The 11,875-nt window shown below is 38.0% G+C and overlaps 1 protein-coding gene across 2 annotated transcripts in view; it reads right to left on the bottom strand.

Annotated features, from left to right (window-relative positions):
- LOC126809967 (glutamate receptor ionotropic, kainate 2) overlaps window positions 1-11,875 on the bottom strand; it is a 159,293-nt gene that overhangs the window by 7,023 nt on the left and 140,395 nt on the right. For both annotated transcript variants that reach the window (XM_050534845.2, XM_050534846.1), the window contains 4 exons: window positions 6,086-6,428; window positions 3,009-3,226; window positions 1,456-1,678; window positions 244-515 (listed from right to left, as the gene is read on the bottom strand). In XM_050534845.2, coding sequence (XP_050390802.1) covers window positions 244-515; window positions 1,456-1,678; window positions 3,009-3,226; window positions 6,086-6,428 — 1,056 coding nt within the window. The remainder of the gene's footprint in view (window positions 1-243; window positions 516-1,455; window positions 1,679-3,008; window positions 3,227-6,085; window positions 6,429-11,875) is intronic.

The following is an 11,875-nucleotide window of genomic DNA, read 5'->3' as shown; positions in this document are numbered from 1 at the left end:
TTAGCCACCGTGTGGCTTCTTGAGACTAACATATGATAATTTTTATTTCTACAATTACGTGTGTAATGAGAGGGGGTACTCCTACAACGGCCTCTCCGCCTACTCCTCTTCAATTTTCAACTGCCAAGGTTCGTTTTCTTGCAAACCCATGTGCACACTGTTTTTCGCCCCTTCCGCGCACATTTAAATATCACCCTAACGAAAATTATGCAACCGCACTTTTAATACACAATAGTTTATTACCTGATCTTCTCGGGCATTTTTCCTGGCTTTCCAAATAAATTCACAAAGTGAGACGACAAATCCTGCTCCAACTCCTCCCATCAGAACCACAAACACGCCACCTACATTATCTACCCCTAGTTCCGCCGCTTTACTCTTACTGGCGCTGTCCGCTTGTTCACATTTCAGGGCTTTACCGTACTGTTCCCACCAGATGGAGTGCAACCGGTGTATCTCTTGTTCCTCCTGGAGTTTGAGGATGGTTTCTGTTATCAGTTCCCGATACGGTGAATCTACAAGAAATAAATTACAATATAAGTGTGGTATTAATTTTACTTAAACATGCATGATGCAAGAGCTAAATCTGCCTATTGCGGGTCTTTCTTTAGGCCTGAAATGTCTTCTAAATTATTAATTAGACATTAATTAACTTATCTAGGCCATAATCAACTCTCGATGGCATCGGATTTCTCTGATATTAAATAGATTAGAACAGTTTAACCATATTTTGATTTAAGCTAAAAATGGAGGAGCGAGACTTAGCTTCGAACGACCAGTGCGGTGATTGAAATTATTGCACACGTCTTGTCAAACTTTCAAAGGCTAATATCTGCGCCCGCAGTAGAGTAATTTGAATGAAATTTTCAAATTATTCATTTTACATTATCTATTTTCGAACTATTATAGCAAGAATGGCTAGCTCTTTATCTAAATCTTACATAATGTATCTTTAAGTTTTTATAAGGGTTTTTTTTTTTGCGTGTTGTTGAAACAAACAGAATTTAATTTCTTAAAGACACGCATTACAGAAGTCCGATACATTTTTGTGGGATTTTGCCCCCTTCAATGATAAATTTGGAATTTGATCATTCAATGATAAATTTGGGATTTTGCCCCCTTCAATGATAAATTTGGGATTTGCCCCTTCAATGATAAATTTGGTTGGGATTTGCCCCTTCAATGATAAATTCGGGATAAATCCGATATTTCCCCCTTATCCTCCTTTCAATGCAGAGTCTGGAAAATCCCTTTTCAATGACACATCTGGGATATCCCATTTTTCCGATTTTCAATGTTTACATCTCTTGACCTTTGACAAAACTTGAAGTTGTCCTTGTTAAATAGACCTAACCCAGGGAGCACCCCTTTCAATGATGAATCTGGGATTTCCCCTTTAGTGACAAATAGAACTATTGATCGGGTATCCCCGGGTAGATATAGAATGATACTTACTCCTTGGTGTAGCTATTCCGTAACCTTTAGAGTCCAGCAATCCTCCCACTTGTTCTAATTCACAGTTTCTTTCTACTGTATATTCTACTGCCGTCGATTCTGCTAGATAGGCATATCCTCCCTCCTTCACTCTCCGTACACCTTCCGCGTTACTACTCACAAAATTATCACTGGACGAATTCATAAAGTTCCACATTCTCTTAAAGGTGTCGATTTTAGAATTCTGAAAAAGGGGCGAAATGAGCGGTTATTAAGAAACATTAAAGGAACTAAATCGCTAACATTTGGGACCTAGAAATTGACAAAAGTGGGTCGCAACGCATATAATACTGTAATATGAATGTATATAAACTGATTTACATTCAATTTCCGTTTTTAATCCAATTTCAAATCAGTTATGTCCGGCGAAATAAGCCAGCAGTCTCAAGCGAGTGCAAATTTCTAGCGTCTGGTTATTCCAGTCTACATACGCCGTTTGATTTGGTGCAATGTGTCTAGACTCGTCCCTCGATTTCCTTGATACAACTGGGGCTGAAGCGCATTATGGTATTTTGTCTTAAGTATTGGATATCAAAAGCCCATCTTTTTTCCGGTAAGATCACAGCATGAATGTTGATTTAATTTGACGAATAAATCGTGTTTTCAATGTTGAAGATTTTGGATGATATTGAGTTAGAGACTTAGCTCCTTTAAAGGCGTATTATGGAAGAATAGATAAAGTGCTGACATCGAGAGTTGATTATGGTCTGGATAAGTTAATTAATATCTAATTAATAATTTAGATAACATTTCAGACCTGAAGAAAGACCTACAATAGACAGATTTAGCTCTTGCATAATGTATGTTTATTAGCTGCATGGCTCAAATTATAAATACCGTTTTCTCTGAAAGTGACTCGGTACAGACATACAATACGATGCGGGTGAGGTCGTGGGTTCGATCCCGATGTTGGCCGAGAAAGTTAACCGGGATTTTTCGGCGTGGTTTCCCCTTGTCAGTGCCAAAGGATTGAGGACGGAGGGTCTGACAGGGACAGCTGTCTAGTAGTTCGGATGGGACGTGCACGTAAAAGATTCCTTGGCAGTTGGAATTCGATATAAGGGTAATCCTTTGTACTGGAGTATGCCATTCACGATGCGGTGGTTCAGTGAGTAGAAACTAACTCAGTAACCAGGACGATGCGGGATCGATCACATTTTTCCACAACCGGGATTTTTAAGGCGGTCATGTGCCATGCAGTGAAATCTTGTCTCTTCTTATAATCCAAACTGCATTCGGCAAACCTCGGTGGACCCTTCTTGTAACCTCGTCTATATGACGGTAGGTGATATGCCGCGGTTTGCCGAATGATCCAAACTGCCAAGCGCTCCCTTTACTGTACGCTAACGATTTCATGGATTTTCACCCATTCCAAAATACTAAACGCTTTTCCTAGCCAGATTTACCGTCCTACGTCACTACCATGGGGAACCTAGGCCGACACAGGGATCGAACCTGGACCTTTTGATTTGTAAATCATATCGATCAAAGTGCAGTACAAAAAAATTACTTACGGCAAAGAACGACATTGTTGATCCTCCTCTTTGGGTACCATATGATATTGTAGATTGTTTTGCCAGATCTTCAGCGCTAGTGATGGGAGAAATCATTCGTTCGACTGTTAAAAAGGCGGCCAGATTAGCTGTATAAGATGATATCATGATGAGCGTGAAGAACCACCAGATACCGGCAATAAGTCGAGTTGATATAGCTCTAGGGGCGATCTCACAACCTAAAATACACAAATAAATATAATATTTTAACATACATGGCCAATCTCACAATCTAAAAAAACATATAGTATTATATTTTTAAAAATACAATCCCAGGGGAGTAGGGTCAATTGTTATTTGGAGGCGTGGAGGATGCAACACAAAATTCCCAGTCATGGTCAACCTTCAGCTGATCGGAGTGAAGCAAATATTTGTATTAAAGATACATTATGGGAGATTAGATAAAGAGCTGACAGTTCTCACTATAATAGTTAAAAACAAGATAATGTAAAGGCAATTTGCTGAATATTTCAGTCAACTTAATCCACTATGAACCGAGAATTAAGCGATTGAAATTATTACTAAAGTCTGTACGATAAAAAACATAGTCTCGATCATCCATTTCATGATTAAATTATGAATGGAAGTCGAACAGCAAATGGGATCAAAATCCAGTAAATATCGCAGGCGAGCGATGCCATCGAGAGTTGATTATGAAATATATGGATAAGTTAACTAATGTCTAATTAATAATTTAGATAACATTTCAGGCCTAAAGAAAGACCTGCAATAGACAGATTTAGCTCTTGCATATATAATGTATGTTTAAAACTATAATGGGTCTATAATTAGGATACAATATTAATAATTATAAGTTATCTTTAAAGTGTATTTAATGAAAGCATTTTGTCACCCAATATCACAGTATCTACACTAGTTTTTATTTGTGTGATCAATTTCATAGTCTGAATTTGATTGGTCAGTTAAAAAGGAACTACTTTTTTTATTTCCAGAGAAAAATTCATTTTTTGTTAAACGTAACTTTTTTTTTTTGTATTAGAAAGGGACTATTTTTATTTAATTGGCCTTGATGGGAACACTGGACCAATATAAAGGAATTTGCAATGGTTGAGTTGCTGTCAAAAATGATATATCACTACGCCCTAATGTAATCAGGTTCAGTAAAAGTGAAATCTATAGCAAGGAATTATATTTATTTATTTGTGCATGTAAGAAAGGATTGGGTGATAAATAAAATCTCCTACTCGTCTTTTTTTATTTAAAAAAATATTAACACTAGTCGATAAAGTAAAAAAAAAAAAAAAAAAAAAAAAGCCTCGGGTTTTTTTTTCTTACTTTATCGACTTGTGTTGATATTTTTTTACAAAGAGAAATTTATAATACACGAAAACTTTATGGATATCATTTATTAGGTTTATTGACTGCAATGTTTGAAATGACATGAAATGAAGTCTGCACCGACTGGCCGGGCTAACGAAGACGGACATACGCTATGCAGCGTGCTATCAGAGAAATTTTGCCCGGACAGCGGCGGTCTACTCTTATTTCAAATTCCAACAGTCAAGGTTCTTTTACGTGCAGGCCACGCCAGAACGATGTCTAGATATGGGGGCATGGCCGAATGGTTAGCGCGTATCATAAGGTTTACCATTGAGTGAACTGGCGTGGTTTCGATTCCCCGGTTGTACGTGACGAGGAGTATGGTCGCCTGTCGAACCTCGTGGGTTTTCTCCGGGTCCTCCACTTTCCTCCCACTAAGAAGACCCCAACGCGCAAGCGAATGTTTGAAATAAAATTGAACCATATGTTAGTCCCCAAATGATCTCTCTCTCTCTCTCTCTCTCTCTCTCTCTCTCTCTCTCACTCAATATAATTATGTATCAATATAATTATGTATCAATATAATTATGTATCAATATAATTATGTATCAATATAATTATGTATATTACTGAATAAAGAGATCTATGAATATAGTACTGAATGAATAAAGGAAATAAATACATAACTGTTTTACCAATTAGTCTATAAATCTAATCTACATCGTGCCCGTGGGAAATTGTAGATTATTGAAACACAAAGCTTACATGGTGATTGGTTATCTGTAGCTTACAGTACTCCCGGGATGAGTAGCTTTATCATACAGTAACTTTTCCGATACAAGGAGAGAGAGAGAGAGAGAGAGAGAGAGAGGGGGTTAAACCTCCACTCGACACAAACATATGGTTCAATTTTATTTCAATACTTCGCTTGGGCACAGGGGTCTTTAACAGTGGGGGGAAATCGAAGGACAAGGAGGCAACCCACGAGGTTATACAGGCGCCCCTACTCCTTGTCACGTACAGCCGGGGAATCGAAACCACGCCAGTTGACTCAATGACAGACCTTATGATACAGTACGCTCGTGCTAACCATTCTTCCATCCCCCGCCCCCGATACAAGTATCAATTGAAACCTTTTGCATTACATTACATAGATGGAATACATAACGAGAGGTTTAACGCCCACTTGACACAAACTAGGTCAATTCCGGAGTGACTAATAATTTAATTTTATTTCAATAATTCGCTTGTGTGTAGGGTTCTTTAGCAGTGGGAGGAAACTGGACCATCCGGAGAAAAACCTACCCTTCTCTGGTACAAGCTGGAAATCGAAACCACGCCACCTGACTCAATGACAGACCTTATGATCTAAAGCGCACGTTTTAGACCATTCAGTCCACCCCGACATAACACTCCAAGAGTGAATTAGAAATATCAGCATGTTTTTATTAAGGAGAGATAAAGGGTGGGGGTGGGGATGTTTGCTTTACATACCTTCTGTCCTTTCAAAAGTATTTATTGAGGTTTTGGAAGAGGAGGAGGTGACTATCCCCTACGCCAACCCCCACCCCCACACCAACCCTTATGCAAGACACGGCGACTGCTATTGGTTTGCAGTTTAGCATTGACCAATAAAGTACAGCGTAACAATATGTCTCTTATAACGCGGCTGGAAACATGCAGTCACTTTTATTGGAAAATACAGCCAATAAAATATTTTACATTAATATCAAAACGACAAAACGACACCAACATACCTTGCTGCATAAGAGAACCGATGGTAAACCAAAGACTGTTTAAAATGGTAAACTGGTTCTCTACGACGTCCGCATTCTCATTACATGGGTGGGGATTACACCATTCATAAGGACTGAAGCGGGCGATTACAAACAACATAAAACTAACACACAGATAAGCCGCTATCATATACACCCAGACTTCTACAGACAGCGGCGACAGGAAGGAAAACAGTTGTGGTGCTTTTGGAGTTGGTTTTGCGAACAAGATGGTGATACCAAGAGTCAGGAAAGGTTTGGTAAAATCTATAACTTGTTCTCTCTCGTGTGTAATAGACATTCCACCTAAACCAATATCTGCTTTCTGAAATAATTATATAATACATATATACAAATCGTGTAAAACCAATTTCGCAGGGAATTATTCACGAAGGGTTTAAATAAATCGATTCGAGAACACAAACTGTACATTAACTGTGCGCTAAAGTCTTAGCACAGAACTTAAAGATACATTATGGGAGATAAGATAACGCGATGGCAGTTCTCGCTATAATAGTTAAAAACTAGATAGTGTAAAGGTAATTTTCTGAAAATTTCAGTCAAATTGATCCACTATGAGCCAAGAATGAAGCGGGTGAAATTTCGGCATAGTCTCGGTCATCATTACTAAAATCATTAATATAAACAGCTTAGTCTCGATTATCCACTTTTGTTGATTTAATTATCAACGGCCGTTAGCGGCATACAGGAATCTAATCCAGCCAACATCGAAGGCTAGTCTTGACATCGAGAGTTTATTATGGTCTGGATAAGTTAATTAATGTCTAATTGATAATTTAGATAACATTTCAGGCCCGAAGAAAGCCTTGTAATAAGCAGATTTTGCTCTTGCATAATGTATGTTTAACTTTCAACTTATTTAAAAGGCCGAATTCTTAATGGGGCATTATGAAGGATTAGATGAAGATTTGGCAGTTCCCACTATAATAGTTAAAAACTAAATAATGTAAAGGGGACATGTTGAAAATTTCAGTCCAATTGCTCCATTCTGAACCAAGATATTGGCGATTTGATTTTAGACCTAACCTCGATCATAATTACTAAAGTCAGTACGATAAAATATTGTAATAAATCCGAAAAACTAGACAGCTGTCCTTGTCAGGCCCTCCGTCCTGCACCACGGACAAGGGGAAACCACGTCGTAAACTCCCGATGAACTTTCTCGGCCAATGCAGGGATCGAAGTAGGCCGTTGAATAGCATTTGATTTCTAAAACTTGTATTTGTCCTTTAAAGATACATTATGGGAGATTAGTTAAAAAGCTGGCAGTTCTCACTATAATTGTTAAAGATAGGTTACCAGGCAACGAAACATACGCCCACAGCAGCTAAATCCTCCGGGCAGTCAACAAAAGTTGTCGCATATTTTTACTTTTTTCGGTAATGAAACATTTAGAATACATTAAAATCTGATTAAGTACAACAATTCATTCAGTAATTATCAGAAAACCATAGAATTTGTTTGGTTTTTATAAAGTTCTGCTCCATGCTAATGTTTAGTATACAAATCTTTTAGCTGTTCAAGTCATAAAGATTCATTGAAAATCAATATACTTGTTCGTCTCAAGACCTTAAACAATGTGTATAAATTTAAAGTCAATCGGATATTAACTTTGACCTCTAGAGCGTCCACAAGATTTTTGTTGAAGTGATCAAGGGCCATAACACTGGCACTAATTATCGAAAATTGTTGAAAATCAATAGGCTTCTTCGTCTCATGACCTTAAACACTGTGTATAAATTTAAAGTCAATCGGATATTAACTTTGACCTCTAGAGCGTCCACAAGATTTTTTGAAGTGATCAAGGGCCATAACTCGGACGGTAATTATCGAAAATCGCTGAAAATCAATAGGCTTCTTCGTCTCATGACCTTAAACAACAATATACGACCACATTTCAAAACTAGATAATGTAAAGGGAATTTGCTGAAATGTTCAGTCATATTGATTCACTCTGAACCGAGATTTTAGCGATGGAATTTTCGGCCTAGTCTCGATCATCATTACTAAAGCCAGTACGACAAAAAAAACATAGTCTCGATTATCCATTTCATGATTAAATTATGAATAAACGTCGAACAGGAAATCGGAACCTAATCCAGGCTAGCGATGCCATCGAGAGTTGATTATGGTCTGGATAAGTTAATTAATGTCTAATTAATAATTTAGATAACATTTCAGGCCTAAAGAAAGACCTGCAATAGGCAGATTTAGCTCTTGCATAATGTATGTTTACTAAAGTCGGTACGCTAAAAACCATATGTCTTGATTATGAATTTTTGGATTTAGGCAGCAGGTCGGATTCAAATCCATTGAAATTCCGACACCTAAGATGGCACCGATAGTTGATTAGTGTCTTTTCATGTTAATTAATGTCTAATTAATAGTTTATATAATATTTCAGGCCTTAAAAAAGACCCGCAATAGGCAGATTTAGCTCTTGTATAATAATGTATGTTTTTAACTGTCCTGGAGATACATATCATAAATGTTTAGCGTTTTTTTTTACTTTCTAGAATGTTGTTGATGAATTTCTCGAGGGAGTGGTAATTACAGACAATTCGTCTATTAACCATAACTTCAAATATCGTCTCAGTACATCTGGTTGAGGGAAAATTCTAGATAAATTATTGCCACGTGAAATGATAAGATTTTAATGTACGGTTTGAACTTCTCCTGGGAAACGTTAATCAGATTAAATTTAAATAAACTTCTTTTAGCGTCACTTAAACATACATTTTGTTTTGGAATCTGGAATGGTTATTTTAAGCCGATTCACAGTTATTTTGATTACATGTTAAGACCACTTAATACCCCTGTCGCGAGATTGACCCTTTTCCTGAGTATGGATGGGAAACGAGTGAAAGAGCATCAGTCGTATTTACATGTATGTGTTTTCCAGGGGCGGGTCCAAGGCGGTGTGGGGGGGGGGGGGGGTCAAACCCCCACCCTGCTCAGCTACATAAACAAAATTGTAAAACAACACATTTTATGAGACAAGTGTAACGGTCATGTGTCCTTTATCCTTTACCATCAGACGGTGTTGGGGATGACATTCAAAACGCGAAATAATGATAGTCAGGAGCCTACCAAACCCCCTCCTGCAAAAAGTCCTGGATCCGCCCCTGTTTTGGGAAATGAAATGTGCGAGAGAGAGAGAGAGAGGGAGAGAGAGAGAGAGAGAGAGAGAGAGAGAGAGAGGGGGTGTAAACGTCCACTCGACACAAACCAGGTCATTTCTGGACTAACACATGTTTTAATTTTATTTCAATAATTCGCTTGCGCGTAGGGGTCTCTAGAAGTGGGAGGAAATCGGAGGACCCAGAGGAAACCCACCAGGCTGGACAGGCGACCCTACTCCTTGTCACGTACAACCGGGAAAACGACTCAATGACAGACCTTGTGATGCAACGCACACGCGCTAACCATTCACCCATCCACACCCCCACCCCCACCCCCACCCTGAATTCAAAAGAAAAGAAGTTGGAAAAATCGCCCTCATAGCATACTGTATGGCGTTTACCGGTCTACACTGGCACCGTATAATAGGTAACATGTCACGTTCTGAAACTGCATGCACTTTTTTCTGAGTTATGCGGCGCTTTGTCAAGTTTATTATAAAGTACATTCAACGTTGTTCCATTTGATCTTTCAGTTGTTTCTACCTTCACATTTCATAATAAGACAAATGATTTATACGCAATTAGTGACTGGTGCCACCCAAAACCCTAAACACGGATAACTACGTAAAATGTTTCGCAGCGAAAAAACCCAGTTCTGGCAAAGCGAGCTGGCATCTTGAACTTGGAATGAGTATCAAGGTTGTTGTATACTGGCCTAGAATTCGCTTTTTATCCTAAAAACACGTCTTCATACGAAATAAACAAACCCCAACAACATGTAGTTTTAATTGGATTGGTAATTTTCTCTCTCTTAAGGACATGTTTTTGCCTCTTATACATAATATTATGTATTGCCCCCAATCTGATTAAAATACAGATCTATATTTCGTTTCGTTTTTTATACTTTCGATGGCCTGAACTACATGAAGATCTGACCGGTTTTAGTAAAAGGTCGCGTCAGAGGTCGTACGAGCGGCTTTTGGCCCGATGACGTCAGACATTGGATTAGTCAATCAGCTTTGATGTTTCTAATGGTTTACCCATAGTTTCGTGCATCGCACGCCAAGAAGTCACCGTAACAGATGGCTTGATTGGCTAATCCCTCTCGCCATCCAGAACGCTGGTTATATAACAACTCTTCCAGAGCCTAGTGAAGTACAGACGAATAAAATGAAATTTTGAACTATAAAAACGAAACGAAACGAAACAGGATCTGTGTTTTAATCAGATTGTATTTACTCCTATAATCTACAAAATTGTGCGAAGTAACAGAGCTGGTAGTGTAATCATACAATTGGGACTTTATTCATATTTATTAACATCCCTGGGTACCTGAAATATTTTAACTGAATCAATACTCAGACATTGAGAACAAGGCCGTTTGTGTTTAAAGATGGGTTCCCAGGAAATCTATTTATCGGGTGGTTATTTCCAATAAAAGTATGGCAATTTTGGGATATATGGAAAAGTAGAGATATCCAATCTTACTAGAAAAATACTGGATTCCCCGAAAAACACTCATGGATTAGGAATTTCTGCACGCGTGATTCAAAGGTCACAAGCGAACATTGAGTGCTTGATGTACAAACTGATAAACTTTATGAATAGTTAGACGTACAATACTTTCCGAGATAAAAATGACGGGAAAAGACGCGGGTAGTGGATAATCCGAGAATTTAATTAGGATTCGATATATTCGTAATAAATAGTAAGAGATTAAAGACAACATCGTCTTATGTATGCCATGAATTCTCCTCTGGCGTCCGAGAGAGGTAAGTCACGTGACCTAAACATGACCTGGTTTGATCCAATTTTTATAGCAGGGCATTCCGTGGCAATTACAATGTTTGAGAAGGATCTGAAGCAAAATTATGACAAATTAATTAGTTTGAATATGTTTTTAGTCCATATATACCATTAAATCACCCAGTTTGTACGCGGGAATGTATCTTTAACAGTTTGATGATTCATAGCATTGGGTAATTATTATGGTCAATATATACGCACGTTACGAAACCATGCATCGGAAGATATTTTGAGAGAGAGAGAGAGAGAGAGAGAGAGAGAGAGAGAGATGGGGTTTAACGTCCACTCGACACAAATTAGGTCATTTCGGGACTAACACGAAACCCGAGACCAAATAAGTAGACGATGTTCCCTTTCGGGTCTGGCTGACTGACAACACGAAGTCACTCCGGAATTTCCACAGCCAGCAACGTATGGAAGACCAAACAGCTCTTTATTTAATGTTCTTAATTTTTAATTCATAGTCTTATTTCTTCATTTATTGTCGTATTTCGACATTTGTATACTAAAATTAACATTTGTATATGAAGAACGAAGAATTAACAACACTGAATAATAAAGAGCTGTTTGGTCTTCCATAACAACGGGGTCGAATCCATGACCTCATAGATGGCAATCTTACCTAGGATTTACACAGATAAAATATTACAGAAATGTCAAAGTAACATTTATTCGACGATAACTACCGAGACAAGGGCGGTAATTTGGTTAGAAACTGGGCCAAGTATACACAGGAGACTCATGCTATAGTTGGCTTATTACATTATTTCAATAAACTATGATTTAGTTGATAATATATACTATATTGAGAAATAAGAAATCG

The sequence above is a fragment of the Patella vulgata genome, chromosome 2 (genome assembly GCF_932274485.2).
Source record: "Patella vulgata chromosome 2, xgPatVulg1.2, whole genome shotgun sequence".
Taxonomy (NCBI): domain Eukaryota; kingdom Metazoa; phylum Mollusca; class Gastropoda; family Patellidae; genus Patella; species Patella vulgata.
This window is presented reverse-complemented; position numbering and strand designations above follow the sequence as displayed.